At 37.3% G+C, this 21,702-nt stretch overlaps 1 protein-coding gene across 1 annotated transcript; it reads left to right on the top strand.

The window, feature by feature from the left end:
* The first annotated feature begins 8,327 nt into the window (after nt 1–8,327).
* Nucleotides 8,328–9,531, top strand: LOC121990168 (senescence-specific cysteine protease SAG39-like). The gene is made up of 2 exons (XM_042544366.1): nt 8,328–8,834; nt 8,914–9,531. Exons 1-2 carry the CDS (start codon nt 8,378–8,380, stop codon nt 9,504–9,506), a joined length of 1,050 nt encoding a protein of 349 aa, XP_042400300.1. The 5' UTR covers nt 8,328–8,377; the 3' UTR covers nt 9,507–9,531.
* The last annotated feature ends 12,171 nt before the right edge of the window (nt 9,532–21,702 follow it).

Here is a 21,702-nt window from a genome sequence, read left to right on the forward strand (position 1 = left end):
AGAGCAAAGGAAAAGGAAGAAGGGAGAGGGCCGGCCACCAAGAGATCACCCAAGCAAAAGAATAAGAGTTGTGTCTCATGAAGCCCCCTCACCCCTTCTTTTATATTACTTTCCCAAGGCAAATAAGGAAAAACCTTTTACAAAAAATAAAATCATCCAAGAGTTTTTCCTTTTCCCTTTTTATTTTTCCTTTTCTTTCCTCTTAATTGAATCAATCACCAATCAATGGTTATGATCAATCCTATTTGGTTTAGGATTGAATTTGGTTTAATCCTATTGGCTGGCCCTTGCTTGGGCACCAAACAAGGTGGCCGACCACAATTAAAAGGAAAGGAAAAATAATTTTTAAAAATTTTACAAGAAGAAATCCTCTTATAAAATTTACAAGCTCTCTTTCTTAAAGTATGAGTTAAAAAAGGAAAGTTTCAAAAAATTAAAACCATGTTTTAAAATTTAAAAACTTTCTTATAAAATTTCCTTTTTTAACATGGTGATAGAAAATTTAAATTTTAAAACTTCTTTTCCTTTTTTTTTTCTTAAACCATAAGTATGGTTAAAAAAGGAAAGTTTTAAAATCTTTTAAACTCTCTATTTAAACATGTGGCCTAATTCAAATAAGGAAAGTTTTAAAAATTAAAATCTCTCTTTTAAAACTTATATTTTTCTACAAAAAGAAGATTTTAAAAAATTCAAAACAACCCTCCCTTTTTGAATTATTATGGCCGACCCCTACAAGCTTGGTCACCAAGCTATAGGGTCGGCCCCTTTCAAGAGGATGTGACCGGGCATTGCTTGGTCACCAAGCAATGGTCCGGCCCCCTTCTTGGACACCAAGAAGAGCCTTACATTTGGATGGACTTCATGCTATAATGAGGCTACGACAGGGACCTAGAGGAGAAATTGGTTTTGGCCTTCCAATGAGCTTGAGTATCCCGTGTTCGCCCCGAACACACTACTCAAGTTCATCGATAATAACTCATTCCACTATAGAGTTATTACCGCACTACCGCACCAATCCCAAATTACATTATGGGCTCCTTCTTATCATGAGTGTGTTAGTCTCCCTGTGTTTAAGATTATGAATGTCCACTAATTAAGTAAGTTACTGGCAACTCACTTAATTAATATCTAACTCCAAGAGTAGTACCACTCAACTTTATTGTCATGTTGTACTAGGTCCACCTGCAGGGTTTAACATGGCAATCCTTATGAGCTCCTCTTGGGGACATTCTCAACCTAAATAACTAGGACACAGATTCTTTCTATAATCAACAACACACACTATAAGTAATATCATTTCCCAACTTATCGGGCATATTGATTTATCGAGCTAAACCTCACCCTTTGATAAATCAAAGAAATAAATATTAAATATATGTGCTTGTTATTATATTAGGATTAAGAGCACACACTTCCATAATAACTAAGGTTTAGTTCTTTTACTAAGTCAGTACAAAAGAACATACCTAAATGATCCTACTCAATACACTTAAAGTGTATTAGTGTAATTTATTAGTCAAGATAAACTAATACTTAATTACACTACGACTATACTGATAGTTTGTTCCTTTCTATCTTAGTCGCGAGCAACTGTTTATAATTTATAGAGAACCGACAACATGGTCTTCTGAGTGTGACACCACACTCCATGTTGTCTACTATATAAATTAATTGAACAATTACATTTAATAAATAAATTTAGATATTGACCAATGTGATTCTTTTATTTTAACAAATAAATATTTACAAAAGCTAGGCTTTTAGTATACACTCCAACAGCTTGTGATACGGTGTATGATCGTGGGGTCAGAGAGATGAGGTGGTCAAGAGTCAAGACCATTGGATGGTCAAGAGTCAAGCCCATTGGACGGTCAAAAGTCATGCTCACATGGCGGTCAGAAGTCAAGCTTGCGAGGCCATCAGAAGTCAGGTCTGCATGGAGGTCAAAAGTCTGACCTACGTGGAGGTCAAGGATCAGGGCTACGTATAGTTCAAAGGGCCCAGTTATGATAGGGGCTGGGTCAGACACGAATGGGATCCTGGGGTTAGATCCACGTGTCAAGAATTCAGAGGCCAGGATTGCAGGTCGGGATGTGCCAGCCAAGGATACAGGTTAGGACTTATAGCCTTATGGCTCAGGATACATGGATCGATGTGTACAGGTCGGGATGTGCCAGCCAAGGATACAGGTAAGGACTTATAGTCTTATGGCTCAGGATACATGGATCGATGTGTACAGGTCGGGATGTGCCAGCCAAGGATACAGGTCAGGACTTATAGCCTTATGGCTCAGGATACATGGATCGATGTGTACAGGTCGGGATATGCCAGCCAAGGATACAGGTCAGGGCTTATAACCTTATGGCTCAAGATACATGGATCGATGTGTACAGGTCAGGATTGTGCCAACCAAGGATATAGGTCGGGACTTCTAGCAGTGCGACACAGGATACAGGGACAAGCCTACAAGTCGGGATTGTGTCAACCAAGGATACAGGTCGGGACTCAGGATAAGTGGAAGCAAACTGACTCCTATAGACCGAGACCCAAAGTAAGCGAAACGGATGGAAAAGTACAGGTCTGGAGGCAGGATAGACAGAACCATATCAGAGCATAACAGGTCGCGGCTTTATAGGGTAAGACAAGTCGGGAAATTACATAATAGATCACATAAGACAGGGATGGACACGCAGGACTGAAGTTGTGAAGCAGTAAACACGGGATAACTACAGGTCTGCGCCCATAGGTTGGGATCAACAAGTATGAAAAGCCAACACAGGAGTAATGGAATAAGGAGGTTGGACGCTACATGACAAGCAAGTCAAGGAATCACAATGACCTGTCAGGGAATAATCAATGCCTGGCAGAGAATATGCCTATGGTCGGGTGTTCATAGCCTTTTGATTCCTCCCCAGACCTATAGGAGGACGCCACGTGTCATCCACCGTAAGACAAAAGTCTGACATCCGATAAAAGTCTTGAAGAATGCATCCATATAAAGCAACCAGAGAGGTTCATTGCAAATGACAAAGAGCATCGAGTATGTAAGCTCAATCAGTCTACGGACTGAAGTTAAGCTTCAAGGTCTTGGAACATCCAGTTGTAATCCAGTCTTATGGATTTAGTTTTCGGATAAATCTTGTGTATACAAGAAGTGTGATGAAAGCGTGGTGGTATTTCTTGTACTATACATAGATGATATTTTTGGTAGTTGGAAACAATATCAAAGTGTTGTCGGAAGTAAGGGTATGGTTATCCAAAGAATTCAATATGAAGGACTTGGGAGAGTGCGCACATATTCTCGGGATCAAAAGGATCACAAGAAAAGAATGTTGTGCTTATCCCGAGCTTCATACTATCCTAGCTCGTCTAAGCATGCAAGACTCCATAAAAGGTTTTTTCTACCTTTTGGACATGGAGAAACTTTATCTAAAGAGATGTCTCAAAAGACATCAAAGCAGATAAAGGACATGGAAGCAAGTTCCTTATGCTTCGGCTGTTGGAAAGCCTAATGTATGCTATGCACGAGATTGGATATCTATTTTGCCCAGTGCATATTTAGCAGATATCGAAGTAACCCAGGACCGGGACACTAGGCTACCGTAAAGTATATGCTAATTTACAAGGCAGATAATTTGATCCCTGTGGGTTACACGGATTTTGACTTCCAATCATATAAGGGACGATAGTAAGTCAACCTTGGGGTTTTTGTGTTACTTTAGGAGGTAAAGTCATAACTATGGAGGAGTGTTAAGCATAGGTGCTTTTCAGACTCCACTATGAATGTTGAGTATGTGGCAGCCTCAGAGGCAGCCATAGAAGTTGAATGACTCAGTAACCTCAAGATGGACTTAGATATGATTTCTGGTTTGTCCAAAGATTATTACAATTTATTGTAATAATATTGGTACAGTAACAAACTCGAAGAAACCATGAGTCCATAAGGCAAGTAAACACAATAGAGCGCAAGTACCACCTAATACGAGAAATCGTATAAACGAGGAGAAGTTGTTGCCGCCTAGATTGCATCAGGTGATGACCTATAGATCCTTTCACTAAGGTCCTTAAGGCAAGAGCTTTTGATGGGCATGTTGAAGGGTTGTGAATCAGATGTATGGTAGCATTTATGGCAGCATAGTCTTTTAGTATAAGTGGCAGATTGTTGGAGTGTATACTAAAAGCCTAGCTTTTGTATAAACATTTATAAGAATCACATTGGTCATGTGTCTACATTTATATATACCAAATGTGGATGTTCAATTAATTTATATTGTAGATAGCATAGTGTGTGGTGTCACACACAGAAGATTGTGTTATCGGTTCTTTATAAATTATAAACAGTAGCTCACGACTAAGATAGAAAGGAATAAACCATTGGAATAGTCGTAGTGTAATTAGGCATTAGTTTATCTTGACTAATAAATTACACTAGTACACTTTAAGTATATTGAGCAAGACCATTTAAGGTAAGTTCTTTTTATACTGATTTAATAAAAGAACTAGACCTTAGTTATTATGGAAGTGTGTGCTCTTAATCCTAATATAATAACAAGCACATATATTTAATATTTATTTCTTTGAATTATCAAAGGGTGAGATTTAGTTCGATAAATCAAAATGCCCGATAAGTTGGGAAATGATGTTACTTATAGTGTGACTTGTTGATTATAGAAGGAAACTGTGTCCTAGTAATCTAGGTTGATAATGTCCCCAAGAGGAGCTCATAAAGATTGTCAAGTTAAACCCTGCAGGTGGATTTAGTCCGACATGATGATAAGGTTGAGTGGTACTACTCTTGGACTTAGATATTAATTAAATGAGTTGTCAGTAACTCACTTAATTAGTGGACATTCGACATCTTAGACACAGGGAGACTAACACACTCATAATAAGAAGGAGTCCAAAATGTAATTTGGGATTGGTGCGGTAGTTCAATAATAATTCTTTAGTTGTATGAATTATTATTGATGAAATTAAGTTGTATTTTCAGGGCGAACACAGGAAACTTAATTTCATCGGGAGACCAAAACCAATTCCTCCTCTCGGTCCCTATCGTAGCCTCTTGTATATAGAGATTTATACCCACCACATACCCACCTTCTTACCCACTCTTTGGTGGCCAACCAAGCTAGCTTGGAACCCAAGCTAGGGTCGGCCAAGACCCAAAGGTTGAGCCAAGTTGGTGGTCGGCCAATACTTGGAGTCCAAGCATGATGTGGCCGGCAACATCATATTAAAAAGGATTTTATTTATAAATTTTTTTCTTATGTGGATTCCATGGTTTTAAAAGAGAGTTTAAAATTTAAATCTTTCTTTTTATAGCTTTCTACAAAGGATTAAGAAAAGATTTGAAATCTTTCCTTATTTGTAAATTGAAAGATAGATTTTAATTTTGAGAAAACTTTCCTTTTTTAACTATGTTCATGATTTAAAAGAGAGTTTAAAAAATTAAATATTTCTTTTATAAGTTTCTACAAAAGATTTGATATCTTTCCTTATTTGTAGATTGAAAGGAGATTTTAATTTTTAGAGATAACTTTCCTTTTTGGAGATCATCCACATGTTTGAAAGAAAATTTTTAATTTATAAAATTTCTTTTTTATAATCCACCATGAAGGGAAAAATTATTGGAGAAATTTTTTATAAATTTCCGGAGACAAATTAGGAAGTTTTAATTCTTGTGTTAATTAAAACTCTCCTTGTTTTGTTTTTAATAGTGGCCGGCCATTACAAATTGAGAAGAGAAAATTGTTTTTAATTAAATAAGTTTTCCTTTTCATGTCATAAGAATTAAGGAAGTTTTTATTTTAATTTCCTTATTTGCCGAGACCAAGGATTATAAAACAGGGGGTAGAGGTGCCTTCATGGCTAACGATTCTATTCTTTTTCTCTCCCTCTTTTCCTTGGTGTGGCCGGTCATAGAAGTTCTCTCTTCTTCCTTTTCTTTCTTCTTCATTGGCCGAACCTCATCATCTCATGGAGCTTGAAGGTGGTCGAATTCTAGCATGGAGAAGAAGGAGAGAAAGGAAGCATCCCTTGGAGCTTGGTGGTGGTGGCCAAACCACATCTATTCATGGAATATTTGTGGTGGCCGAATCATGCTTTGAGAAGAAGGTGGGTTAGGTGGATTCTCATCTCGGTAGATCGTTGCCCACACAACGTCCGAGATAAGAAGAGGAATACGGTAAAAGATCAAGAGGTCATTAAAGTTTACAAAGGAAGGTATAATTAGTAATTAATTTTCGCATCATACTAGTTGTATTTCTTTTGTATGAATTCTAAATACAAGAGGCAATTAGATCTAGTTTTTCGAAATAGTTTTTCGAGTTTGTGTTTTCTTCTTTTTCGAATTTGTGATTCGATTGTTCTTTTTGGTTAACCTAGAGTTATTTAAGAAAATAAATATTAGCTTTCCTTAAAAGGCTTTGCCTAGGCGGTGGTGGTTGCTCCCATATCCAAGAAGGTCATGTGCCTCGCCATGCAGTCCTGGAAGCTAATTTTGGAAATTAATATTTATGGAATTAATAACTTAGGTATATTTGAATCAATAGTGTTAAGTTCCGCTTGCGATTCAAATCTAAACCATTAAGAACAGATAAGTTAAATTTAGAATCAATGATGTTAAGTTCCGTCTGTGATTTCTAATTTAACTTCTAAAGAACATAATAGGTTATTTAAGGAAAGGTTCGACACTTGTACAAAAAAATTTTGTACAGTGGAATCGGTACGTTTTCTTAGAACTAACCAACAAGGGACAGTGTAATAACTTATACTTTCTTTTTTAAAACAGTATTATAAAGAATGCAACAATATTTAAATTTACCAAAACTTTAGAGCGCCCTCGTGTGTTGCTGTCGATCTGTCAAAAATGATCAGATGACTCGAAAGCGCAGCTTGGTGGTAGACAAGCTTCTTTGAAGTAGCAGTTGGAAGTCGGAGCGGTTGGAAGTCCAATCAGAAGCATAGAATTTCTTATCAGTGATTGACGTCATGGCTTGGGCGATCACTCCTTTTATTGAGCATGGAAGGCGCCTTCAAAGGCCTTGAAGGCACCTCCAATGTGGCAAGTCTGATCCTGAACAGCCCGATCCCTATCTTTGATGAAATCTGAACTTTATCCTGCGGAAGGCGCCTTCAAAGCACTGAAGGCACCTTCCATGAACAATCCTATGGTGCCTTCCAATGTTTGAAGGCGTCTTCCATGAAGGCACCTTCCATCTCCTGGAAGACGCCTCGAATACTGTTCACCCGAGACTTTTTGTGCTCTTATTGCCTTGCAAAGTGTGTTACTCTAATAAACTAAATAATAATATGCAAGACAAGTGTTAGCACAATAATACTGAGTATCACAATTGTGATTTTGCTTTCGCTTTCAAAAACTCATATCACAATTGTGCTCAGTTCAAAGAATGTCGTGATCGAGAGTTGCTTCATGTGGATTTCAATTTTTCGGATTGATATGCCTAAGTTTTCTAGTATGTTACAAGTAGAGATTGTATTGGTTGGATTAACAAAGTTGAGAGAATTTTTTATTATCAAGAAGTGTTTAATTGTGTTTTCTAGTATTTGTTATCTAGTGAAACTTGTAATCGACCAAGTTTTATGTTAAAAAATATTATTTAGGACCTTTTAAAGGCTCCGAATAACTTTTTTAGTATTTTTTTGTAATTTTAAAATTTTAAGTAGTTAGGATATTTTAATCTTTTAAAGTTACTTTTGGGTCGAAGGGCGAATATAAACGGCTATTTAATTTTTTTTAGAAATTATCTTTTATTATTAAATCAAATACATCTTATTTGATAAAACTATTGACGGCAATTTCTCAGTTTATCATTTTTTTTTCTATCTTATTTCCTCTAGACTACCGCCCGTAGAATAACCTGACTGACATCCACCAAAAGAAAGCCAAATGTGCTTAGAAGTTGTAGGTTGTGTCTTTGGGCTACAGATTGCCGACACCAATGCATCTGTTTATTGAATTGTCAACATAACTAAAGAGAATTGAGCGCTTTAAGATTAGTGCAAAGATTTCTGTCTATTTGAAGTCCCTTTCACTGGATGCTCCATGAATGACTCCGATTAATTGTTAACTAATTATCGACGTCTCAAATCAAGAACAGAACTCTGCGTACGATTTTCGCAAAGAAGAGACGTGTGATCGTTGGATCTCGATCACGATTAATCCAGTAATTACGGAGTCTTCCAATTAAATTAATCTCGCAACGCAACGTATTCCACGGCAAGCAGCAAGAACAGAGCAGAACAGAGCAGATCTATAAATAGTCGAAGCCCGTCGCTTAATCTCTCACTAAGCTTGAATTAGTTGATCGATTAACTGATTAATTAATCACTTGTAAAAGCGTTTCGAGAGCAGCTGATGGGTAGAATTCCAGCCGCCGCCTTCACCGTGAAGCAATGCCTCGTCTTGGCGGCCTTGTTCGCTGTAATATCAAGCACCGCTTGGGGGCGCAAGCTAAGTTATCCAGAGAGCATGTCCATGGCAGAGAGGCACGAGCGGTGGATGGCGCAGCACGGGCGCGTCTACCGCGATGACGCAGAGAAGCAGCGCCGCTTCGACATCTTCAAGTCCAACGTCGAGCTCATCGACTCGTTCAACGCCGCCGGCAAGCACAAGTACTCGCTGGGCATCAACCAGTTCGCCGACATGACCAACGAGGAGTTCAAATCTTCCTACACTGGCTTCAAGAATATGATCGCGGCGAAGCCGATCAGGAAGGGAGGATTCATGTACGAGAACGTGTCCGCGACGCCGAAGAGCGTCGACTGGAGGACCAAAGGAGCAGTCACTCCCATCAAAGATCAAGGGCAGTGTGGTATGCATAATTTGGAGGAACAATAATTTAGTTAATTATTGCTCCAACGGAATCTAATTCGTTTGCTCGAGCAAAACAGGATGTTGCTGGGCGTTCTCGGCAGTGGCGGCGATGGAGGGCATCACCAAGCTCACCGCTGGCAAGTTGATCTCTCTCTCCGAGCAGCAGCTGGTGGACTGCGACGTCCACGGCGAGGACCAAGGCTGCAACGGCGGCCTCATGGACAACGCGTTCGAGTTCATCATCAACAACGGCGGCCTCGCCACCGAGACCAAGTACCCTTACCAGGCCACCGACGGCACCTGCAGCAAGCAGAAATCCTCCCCCTCCGCCGCCGCCATCAGTGGGTACGAGGACGTGCCTGCTGACGATGAGGCGGCGCTCCGCAAGGCCGTGGCCCACCAGCCGGTGTCTGTGGCGATAGAGGCCAGCGGATCGGCCTTCCAGTTCTACAACGGCGGCGTCTTCACGGGGGAATGCGGAACTGATCTCGACCACGGCGTCACAGCGGTGGGCTACGGCGCGACGAGCGATGGCAGCAAGTACTGGCTGGTGAAGAATTCTTGGGGTGCCGATTGGGGGGAGAACGGCTACATAAGGATGGAAAGGGACGTGGATGCTAAGGAAGGGCTGTGTGGTATCGCCATGCAAGCTTCCTACCCAACTGCTTGAAGTCATTTGTCTATATATATATATATATATATATATATATATATATACGAGATTGATATGCTGCGCGCCTGCACAGTGCGCGACTGTGCGCGCGCAGCATATCAATCGGTATTTTTTATTTTTTTTATTAGTTTTTAAATTAAAAAATGATTAAAAAATTTCTTTACGATTTTATTTTTAGGGTTCAGGCTTTGGTTGTAGTGTTAAAGCTATTTTTTTTTTTAGATTTTACCTATGGGGTTTAGGCTTTCCAATTAGGTTATAGTATTTGATTTAAAAAAAATATTAAAATAAAATTAATTTAAGTATTTATTGAATATTATAATATGTTAAGGGGATATATTAAGGTATTAAAAATTAGGAAATATTTAATTTTTTAATTGATTTTTTAAATTTAAAATATTAAAAAAAACGAAAAAAAAAAAAAAAACCGAGCGATCTCCTGCGCGCGCGCACAGTCGCGCACTGTGCGAGCGCGCAGGAGATCACTCCTCTATATATATATATATATATATATATGCATGAGTGCATCGCTTCTCCATATATGCCTTGCGTTCAAAGACCCTTTTCTCATCTACTATATGATGTATAGGCGTGTCCAGAGAGACATGTGTGCTTGTAAATGTATACGCATGTAATGTGTAGCAAGATCTGAACATGTACCGCGTAGTGTATGTTCCATTTGCATGCATTTTATAATCCAAAATTTTCTAAGTATTAATGTTGTCTCATCTTGTCTGAAAGTCAATGATATGAATATATATTGGGAATATGATGTTCCTGTTGATGTTCAATGGATTTTACTCCAACTTGTAATATAAATAGCATCAGTACCGAGTCACGAAAAGGGTCCCCGACGATGACCCTCTAACGCTCAAGTCAGTCTTCGACAAGAAGAAGCAGCAAAGAGCGGAGCAACAAGAAGACTGTAGCGTAATAGTAAAATATCGCATACCTCCGTTGATGCTTGGACCCCCCCCCCTCCCCCTTTATATAGAGCTCCTGTAGCGCGCGTGCATGCTTCCCAAGGCAGGTAGACGTCCTCAAGTTTTTCCTGAAAAGACTCGTCAGTAAAGTGTCCCTGACACAGTACCTTAACAGGCCGAGCATATCTCTGAAGTTATAGTGAAAGCTTCCGCCGTACGATCCTGTCTAACTATGGCGCCTGTCAGCGGCACTAGCTCCCAAAAGGATGTCAAAAATAGTCTGTTGTGGCTGTTGCTTGGCCGAGTGGAATAGCTGCACGGTTGGAATTCCGTTGTCCGCGTGTTGTCTGTTGTTGAGCCGAGTGGGAAAGCCGCTCGGCCAGAATTTCACTGTCCGCATGTTCTGTTGCTGGGCCGAGCGGGATAGTCGCTTGGCCGGAAGTCCACTGTCCGCATGCTTTATTGCTGGGCCCAGTGGGATCACTACAAAAAATAAGGCATTCTGGGATAAATTTTGGGATGAATTTAAAAAAAAAAAATCGTTGCAAAATTTTTTGGGACAAAATCAGGGACAAAAATTTTTTCGTCCTAAAATGGTTGATGCCAACTTTTGGAACGAATTATGGTTTGTTGTAAATTTGGCAACGAATTTGGGGACGAAAATGGCGACGAATAAAATTTTCGTCCCCAAATTCGTTGCAAAAAAGTATACAAATTTGCAACGAAAATTTTTTTTGTTGCAAACTTAGCAACGAATTTGGGGACGAATTCACATAATTCTTTTTGCCAAATTTGTCTCTATTTTTGCAACAAATTTGGGGACGAATTCGGTGACAAATTATTTTTTGTTGCCAAGTTTGTCCCTAATATTGCAACGAATTTGGGGACAAATTCGGTGACAAAATTTTTTTGGTTGCCATTTTTGTTCCTAATTTTGCAACGAATAATAAATTTGTTGCAAAATTGGCAACGAATATGGCAACAAAAACTTGCCACTAATTTTTCGTCCCAGAATTCGTCCCAGATTCTGGGACGAATTTTGTGAATTCGTCCCAGATTCTGGGATGAATTTTGGGACGAATTTTGTGGATTCATCCCAGAATTCGTCCCAGATTCTGGGACGAAATCTGGGACGAAAATAATTTTGTCCCTAATTACGATAGAATTGGGACAAATCATTTTCATCGCCAAATTCGTCCCTATATTAAATTTTTTTTTCCAGATTCAATTTATTTCTGCAATACAATCCATAAATACATAAACACCAAATTCATATAACAAATAATATACATTCAACACATCCTAATTTCACATACAATATTAATAATTGAACTCAACTCATAATTCAACAAATATAAAGATCTCAACAAAGTTTACAAGATCCATCTTGTTCAAGCTTCTAGAAAATACTATACAAAGTTCAACAACCCAATGTTTTATAAGTCCATCATCCATCCAAGAAAGTAAATAAACTAAGAATACATCAAGTCATCTTCGTCTCCCACAAAAGCTTTGCTCCCCATCAAATCTCCTTTGCCTACATAACAACAAACAAATAAACCAAATCATGTATAACAAGAAAGATTGTAAATATGATATGATATGGCCATGTAATAAGAACGATTGGAAACAAGACATAACTGTGGAATTCCTTAAACATTCAAATAAATGCCCTATTTACCAACGATATGAACCATCCATGTCATAGCAACGGTAAATAAAATTATAAGAATTATTTTGAAGCTAAGTACACGTATCGTAACTATGATACAACCTAATATAATTGGCACATCATAGAGAGAGAGAGAGAGAGATCTTGTGAAGTATGGTATTACGGTTCAAATTTCCTCACTTAGTTAACTTTATTTTTCATTTTAATTTGATGAATTTATAGTTTTGTCCTTGGTTTAGTTGTGTTTTGGTGTTTAATGTAAACTGAAGGATGTTTAAAATAATTGTTCCTTTCATTGTGTTAACTAGTTGACAATTTCATATGATTAGCTTTAGCACATCTTTAACAACTCTTTACAAAATATTAAGGTAGGAGGATGCATCATTATCTAGTAAAGAATTTTAGAATGGTGTGATGTAATTCTAGATGAAATATAGAACTTTTATGTATCTATATAGTTTTGAGACTGTACATAGATCAAATTCAAAACTTTTATATATCTGAATATGCCATAAAAATAATAATTAAAAAATATATAGTTTTCTATCCATTTTTCCTCTATGCAAAAGTTATTTAATTTATGGTGGTGTTCTTTATTCTATAAATTGTAATTGCACCATTAGATAATAAAGTGGGTTGGATCAGTTCAATAATATTTTCACTAGGAATGACAACATCTTTGGTACCAACTTTGATAATGTCTTGTGGTATTTTTCTAGATTTAGAATTTTTTTAAACCTTGCATGCTTTTGCTTATTTTCTGTTCTGGATGATTCTTGAAAACTCACTGATGCATAAAATAATAGTCATGCTTCTGTGGTTTAAACATACATGTAACAATCTTAAAAGCATAGTTAACATGTGGATTTTTGTTACAAGTGTATGGATTTTATAAATCTTAGTTGATATATATGTCTTTTTTTGAGGGGATAAGAGAGATGCAAGAAGGACTTGACTTTGTTTCAATTAGAATGCCTTTTAATACGGAAAAGATGCATATCATGAAAAAAAGTTGATTTATGGTTTAATAGTACTAAATTCAGATGTGTACAATTAATTTTGAAAATCTTAGTTGGTATATTTTTTAGTTTCTTTTACATAGCTATATTATCTTACAATTCAGATGTGTATAAATAATTTTGAGATTTTGAACATAATATAGCGATGGATTGAATGTAGTAAATATTTTATTGTCAAATGGTTTTTTTTAATGTTTAATTGTTATCTTAAATATTGTAAATAGACAACAATTTTCTTACAATGATAATGAGTTTTAACTATTGAAATTGTTATGATAATACCTATTTCACCATATCAATCAATAGCTACAAATAATCTATGTCCATGTGACATGGAGAGAATGAAAGGTAATCTTAAAATTTCCTAACATATGAAAATAGCTCAAATGAAGAAAACACAAACTAGTTAAGCTTAATTTGGTGATACTAGTCTTTTAGTACTCATGGTTACTTGGTTGCTAGGTAAACTGTAATCATAATTTGGAATTTGAACTAATAATGCAGTAGTAATAAATTTCAATTAAATAAAAGCAATTAGAAAAAAAATAAATAAATAAAATTAAAAGTTTAACATGTTACTTAATACTTACTTTTTTCTCCGACCTTTAGTTCGCCTCACCAACCCTGTTAAAAACAAATTGATAATATTAATTAAAATAAAAATTAGAAAAGTTAACAAACCATTGATTAATGTGTAAAACAGTAAACATGAGAAAAAAAATTCATCATACATTATTAAAATCATCAAAAACCATCACCATCATCATCGTTATCATCGTAGGCATCATCATCATCGTCATTGGGAGGATTCTGACTTTGAGCGGAGCTCAACTGAAGGTGTTGCATGATTAATTTTTGTTGTTGGCGCATATCTCTAATATCTTTCTCCAAATTAGCCCGTTCTAGTTCTCTTTGCACCCTTTCTTGGTCTCTTTGCGATATTATTTCCTTCATATGGCTAACCTCATCAGTCAAGGTATTTATTTGGGTCGTAAGTGCTGATGTGGAGGAAGAAGTTCCAACTAATCTTTGGGTTCTACTCAAGGAACCCATCCCCAATATCCTTTCCCCTTTTGGTCCTCCACTGGCCTCTAACCATAAACTCAAATTATTGCCAACAGACTCCTCAGACCCCTGACTATCGATACCAGCTTGTGAGCATGTTTGGGCTAGATCGAGTTGATCAGATTTTTCCTGTTTTGTAAAACACATACGATATTGATTAGATATAATAGAAACACATATAATATTAAGACAATAATGGTACGTAACTAATTAAATTTAAACCATATATTAAGATAAAATAAATATTAATTCCAACCTTGACTGCTTTTGCTCTCGCCCCACTCCATGTGTTATCTTTTTTTTTTAAAGTGCGGGTGAAAGTATCAATGAAATAAGGCTCCTTCCCTATCTCCTTGGTCTAAAAAAACATTATTTCAAATAATGAAATAATTTGATATATATTAAAAATTTGTGAAAGAGTGAAAAAATTACCATTCTCCGTCTATGCTCATCTATGTTAATGGAGTCTCCCGCATATATAGCACTTGAGTCACCAGAATTGTGAGATTGATTCATTCTATTCAAGTCACTCCTTTGTTTACTCTCCTCCGTTGCCCAAAATATAGTGATCCTCTCCCAATTTCTTCAGTCATGAAGTTTGGCTTTTTCCTCCGATTCTTTGCGTGACTTAATACATGTCTAATGTGATCACCATATTTCTTTTTAAATATTCTTCGTATCTCGATTTCGTCATTCGGGTCCCAATTATTTAAGCGCTGAAATAGAAATTTGTTTTATTATATATTAACTGTAAAATTGAAGTAAAATCAAGAAAATATACTTTGAACTCGCTCCACCAAAGTTGTTTCGTGGCCGGTGGAGTGCTTGAATATGTCATAGAATCTCCTCCCCAATGGTTGTTCACGATTCTATTTATTTCTCGAACAACTTGTACCAGATTTTCAAATCTGCATTAAATTACAAAATAACGATGTTAAATAATTAAGATAGGCCTAACAAATAAAATATTTTATAGTACTTACGAATCACAGATGGGGACTAAAGGAGCTCACAGATGGGGACTTACGAATATTTTATAGTACTTACCTGATTAGGGGGTGGCATAGGTTCACTAGCAGGTGATGGATTTGTCTGGTCCTGTGGCTGCTGTCTACGTCCACCACGTCGAAATATATGTTGGAAATTCCAATAATTTGATAAAGTTAATTACAGATCTGATACATAACAAAGGATAATTAAAAACTTACCATTTTTATGTAAAGATTCTGGAAAAGGGGGGAGGGGAAATTTATGAAATGTCACATCTGATGACCTGTAGGAACAAATACAATGTGTTAACAGATAAAGTAAATCAAATTATAAAAGAGACAGTATATACAATAAAATATGGGAAATTTTTTTAAATAAGCTAACAAAACTTACCCATCATCAAAAATCAAAGTCATCATTGTCATTATCATCCTCCTCTTCCTCCTCCTCTCCTTCCTCCTCCTCATCATCATCATCAATTTCACTTCTATCCACGTTTATTACTACACCATTGGGATCTCGTAAAGTTGGAATAATATATTCCTCAGTCTGAAAGGTGTTTGAAACTTCCTCTTGTTGATATGCAATGTTTTCCCAACGTGCCTCAATTTTTTTTCGTGCTTTGGTTTTACAAACAGCCCACCAATCAATCTTATCGCGTTTCAAACTCGGATATGAAGAATAGAATACTTGAATTGCTTGTTGTGCCAACACAAATGGTTCATATCTCTTATAAAATCTCTTATGATTTATTTCAACTAAATTATAATGTGGATGCACTTTCATCCCTCTAACAGGGTCAAACCATCGACACATAAATAATATAACTTGCATTTGTGGCCCTGGGTATTCTACTTCTATAATTTCATCCAACAAACCATAAAAATCATTGCTTGCACCTCCTTCATTGGATGACGATACGCACACCCCACTATTCATGGTATTCTTGCCCATTCCATAGTCTTGAGTATGAAAATTATATCCATTTATGAAATATGCTTGCCAAGTGCGTACGCATGAATTTGGACCCCATGACAGATGGATTAGCCATTCTTGCTCAAGGTGAGCTTGATTAGCTTGAACCTAAGGTCAAAACACAAATTGTTAAAAGTATGCATATGTATCAACAAAATATAGATTTTTTACTTACATATGATTTGAACCATGCAGCAAATTCTTCTTCACAAAATCGATCGAACTCTTGTGTCGATAATTCAGAATATAAGTTGGTAAATATCCTACTCAAAAAATCATATTGTTACACAAACAATTGAAAAAATAAAAAAATAAAAAATATATATATACTTACTCGTAATAGGATGATACTTCTGGACAATTTAGTAAAATATATGTTTGGGCTACCCGCCATTCTTTATCAATTAAGTATCTTTGTTTACATGGTCCACTTGGTCGACCAAGGTAGTTAAAAATTGAAAATGAGGTAACATTTGGATCAATAGGACCCTCATCATGTCTGCCCGCTCTTCGCCTTTTGCATTGAACATGAGGTTCAAAATAATATGATGCAAAAGTGGTGACTTCCTCCACAATGTATGCATTAGCAATAGAGGCTTCAACTCGTGCTTTATTTTTCACTTTTTTCTTCAAATGATATAAGAATCTGTTGAAGATATATAAAATTATATTAAATATATATATAAATGATCCAGGAGTAGAAGTAATTTTTTTTTGCATTCAAACAGTCGAATTATACAAATAAGACACTCTACCTTTCAAATGGATACATCCACCGAAAATGGACGGGTCCTCCAACTTTGGCCTCATATGGCAAGTGAACCAAAAGATGTTCCATGGAGTCAAAAAAAGAGGGTGGAAATATCCTTTCCAAATTGCACAAAATGATTGGAATATCTCTCTCTAACTTCTCCATGTGTGAACGTCTCAAAACTGTTGAGCAAATATCATGTAGGAAAATACTTAACTCCGTAATCGCTCCCCATACAAATTGTGGTAAGAGTTCCTTAAAAGCAATAGGAATCAGTCTTTGCATTATGATATGACAATCATGACTTTTCATTCCAATTAACTTCCATTCTTTCATATCGACACATCTTCTAATATTAGAGACATACCCATCTGGAAATTTCAAAGATTTCAACCATTCACATAGGACACGTCGTTGATCCGTATTTAATGTATAAACTGCCTTTGACTTTGGTCCCCTACTATTTTCATTGACATCAAGAGTGGGTCTTTTACATATGAGTCGCATATCTTTTCTTGCATTGAGATTGTCTTTTATTTTTCCGGTGATATCCATCACAGTATTTATCAGATTATCAAAAATATTCTTCTCAATATGCATTACATTGAGATTATGATGTATCAAATGACTAAACCAATACGACAAATCCCAAAATATACTTCGTTTAGTCCATTTATGTGTACTCCCATATTCATATATTGTACCATATGGTTGTTCAATAACAGATGGAAAGTGAAGCACTCTGTACCAAATATCTTGACCTGTCAATCTCAATGGAGGAAGTGTTCTTTCGATCCTATTTTTAGTGAATTCATCTTTATTCTTTCTGAAATTATGATTTGTTGGTAAGAATTGCCTATGACAATCAAAATAACTTGGTTTCTTTCCGTGTTTCAATCTGAATGACTTTGATCTCTCCATACATATTGGGCATCCCAAGATCCCAGCAGTACTCCAACTTGATAGCATACCGTAAGCTAAAAAGTCATTTATGGTCCAAAGAAGAGCAGCCTTCAGTATAAACATCTGGTTAGAATGAACATCGTATGTAGGAACACCTTCATCCCATAGTTGTTTAAGTTCTGCTATCAGGGGTTACATATAAATATCTATTAACTTCTTTGGATTTTACAGACCTAGTACAACCAATGTTAAAAACATATAAGGTGTTTTCATGCACATCCCAGGTGGAAGATTATACGGCGTTAAGATAACTGGCCAACAAGAATAATTTCTTCCCGATTTACCAAACGGAGCAAATCCATCAGCACAGAGACATAATCTAATGTTTCTAGTCTCCTTTGCAAAATCTGGATATGTTCTATCAAAATTTTTCCACGCATCTGCATCTGATGGATGACACATTAAACCCTCTTCTGTTTGATGAGTTGCATGCCAAGTCATGTGTTCCGCAGTTGCCTTTGATGCATACAATCTTTGTAACCTAGGAGTTAAAGGTAAATAAAACAACTGGCTATGTGCTTTACGTCGTTGTTGACTCCTTCTGGTTGTCTTATACCTATCTTGATTACAGAATTTACAAACCTCTACATCTGCATCATCTCCCCAATATAACATACAACCATCTCTGCAAACATCAATTCTTTCAACCGGAAGACCTAAATCTTTCACCAATTTTTTCATACTGTAAAAATCTAGAGGCAAATTGTGATCACGTGGCAATGTATCGTCAAACGCTTGAACAATATCATTAAAACAATCTTCCGACATATTATGATCTGCCTTTATATTTAATAGTCTGGAGGTGAGAGATAATTTAGTCTGACTGTCACAACCGGAATATAATGGTTCATTTGTAGCACTCAATACTTCTTGAAATTTGTAATATATTTCATCCAGACCTAGTACATCAGGCTCCTCCAACGGCAATGTATTAGTGGCAAACATTTGTTCACTTGTTGGAGGAAAACTAGAACTTGCACCAAGCGTCTCGGGAATATAATTCTGACAACTTGCATCAATTACCATTCTCTGATATGGATTGAATTGTTCATAATAACTCTGATCCCCACTAGCAGAGGCTTGGAAATTTCGTCCATAATCCTCATCAGATATGAACGGTTCGCCATGACTTGTCCAATTATAATAATTCGGAGTAAAACCAAATCTACAAAGATGTTCTTCAACTTTATCGGTGGGTAAAATTTCCCATTGTGACATTTTCTACACGCACACCTTATCTTCTTGCCATCTATATACATAACTTGACTAGATGCAAAATTCAAAAATTGCCTTAGGCCAGTGATAAACTCAGGAGTTAACCCCTGACGATTAGACAAATTCTTGTTATACATCCAACTTCGCTCATTCTGCATTTTACCTGAATTCAACTATTCAGTTAAATATTATTAAAAGTTACTATAGATAAATCTTATCATTGAAGGCAAAACAACAAACAACAGCTAATCAAAAAGAAGGAACGCAATTAATCAAATATAATAAAGATGTTTAAAGCTAACTTTATATACAAATTAGTAAATGCATATTAATGAACTTAAGAATAGCGAAAAGAGGTCAATAAATACAGCTGTCTTTAACTACACTGAGATCACGCCAAAATGAGACCTGCACAAACAACATTATCAATTCAGGCAGTAACATTCGAATATTAAATAAAAATTCAAAAGGCCCACGCCGGCGGCCAGATGTCGGCCAGCCAGCGCCAGTGCCTGGCCGCGGACAGCTCGTGCCGGCAGGCAGCCCTGCGACGTCGAGAGAGGGAGATCCGAGAGCAGAGGGCTTACCAAACGAAAACCTTCCACCGCCGGAGATCAAGCTGTCGTCGCAGATCACGCCGTCGTCAGTCGGAGATGTGGCCGAAACCCTGGAAATCGCAGTTGGGAAGGGGGAACGGGGGAGATAGCTAGAGAGACGAAAGAAATGAGGGAAGGAAAAAAGAATCGGGTTGAAGTGTAGATCTAGGGTTATTAGCATCAAATATATTTTGTTCCCAATTTCGTCCCTAAATTTGGGACGAATCCATGGGTTCGTCCCAAAGTTTGGGACAAATACTGGATTCGTCCCAAAATCTGGGACGAATTCAGTAATTCGTGTTAGTGCAGTAGGGACCAACAAGAGGGGGGTGAATTGCCTGCAAGTAAAAAACTAAACCCTCCTCAACCAATTTAAACTCAAATAGATGCAATAGCTATAAGATTAAACAGAACTAAAGTATGAACAAAAAAGAAAGACTCAGCTATTTTAACCTGGTTACAACCAAGAGGGTTGTTAATCCAGGGCGATGAAAAGCTCAGTAAGAAACTCCTTCTCTGAAGGCGGAGAAGCCTTTTACACTTTGAAGAGCACAGAACTATTGCTTAACTAGAGAGTACAAGAGTTGAGTTTCATTCGTATTCGTTCTTTTTAAAGCTGCCTGAGATCCTCCTTTATATAGGGGTTCTAGAGCTTATCGGATGACCTAATCTTTGGGATCAGGTTTTGACTCAAGAGGGATCTGTCGAACGATCCCCAGGTTTGGTCGATCGAACCTGCTGTACCTGCCCAGTCTTCCGTCCAGGTGCAGTATCTGAGGATGAGCTTTTGTTCGGTCGACCGATCCTTATGTTCGGTCGACCGATCGGCTAACGGTCTTCCAGCTGAGTTGGCCCGATCATCTTGCTCAACTAAGTCTCTGGATTAGCTTTGGTTCGGTCGACCGATCAGGAGGTTCGGTCGACCGATCAGCTTCACCAACGATCAGCTTCTGACGTGGCATTCGACGTGTCTGCTGCGGTTGGCTTCGGTTAAAGAAGGGTTCGGTCGACCGATTAATAGGTTCTGTCGACCGAACTGTTGACAAGTCAACTTCCAGTTGACTTGTTGACTTGCTCCGATTTGGCTCCTTGGGGTGATTGTAGCCCACCGGAATAGGGCTAACCCGAACCCAATTCCCGGCCTTCTCCTCGAGCAGGCTTCCATCCGGCTTCTCGTCCCTCGAACGCCGCGCACATTCATCTTGCTCCACCGGAGTGCTCTTCCGCAGCTCTCTCGTCCTTCGGACGCACCGAGCCCGTCGGCTCCCTTCCCGTGCCGTCCTTCTGCTAGCTGAGTCTTCTGCTCGACTTCCTGCGCTCCTAAGTTCCTGCACACTCAGACACAGGGTTTAGACAAAACACAGGACCTAACCAACTTGGTTGATTACATCAAAACTACCACGGGGTCCAACAATCTCCCTTTTTTTGATGTGCATCAACCCAAGTTCAAGTTAGGGTTAAAAATAGACAAGTAATTTTAATAAAATTACTAAACTAACAACTATAGCATAAATTTGCAATAAATAAAATTGCAACATAGTTTAGAGAGACAACAGATTTAATTTTCCTAACTCCCCCTAAACTTGTACTTTTCTCTCCCCCTTTGATCACAGCAAAAATGGGGAAGCAAGTTCTTAAGATAGAAAAAAAACTACTAAGCAAAATAATTTCTTAGAATTTTCACAAAAAAAATATATTTTCTAAGTTAAAAATTTCCAAAAATCCAAAACTTAGTAAAACCAATAAAAAATGTTTGTAGACTTTCAAAGCATTTTAATTCTACTTTTAATGCTTTTTCAGAAAGTTAATTAAATATTTTTGTTTCAATATTTCAGCTTCCAGGTCGTGGCGAGGCACTAGGCCTTCTTGGTTATTGGAGCAACAACCACTTCCTTAGACAAAGCCTTCATAAAGAAAATGTTTAATTTTCTCTCTATAAAGCTTTTAATTTTAAGAGATTAATTTAGCACAGATTTTAGAACCCAATAGAGGTTCCTGCCTACTGAATTAATCAGTAATTTAGG

The sequence above is a fragment of the Zingiber officinale genome, chromosome 6B (genome assembly GCF_018446385.1).
Source record: "Zingiber officinale cultivar Zhangliang chromosome 6B, Zo_v1.1, whole genome shotgun sequence".
NCBI lineage: Eukaryota > Viridiplantae > Streptophyta > Magnoliopsida > Zingiberales > Zingiberaceae > Zingiber > Zingiber officinale.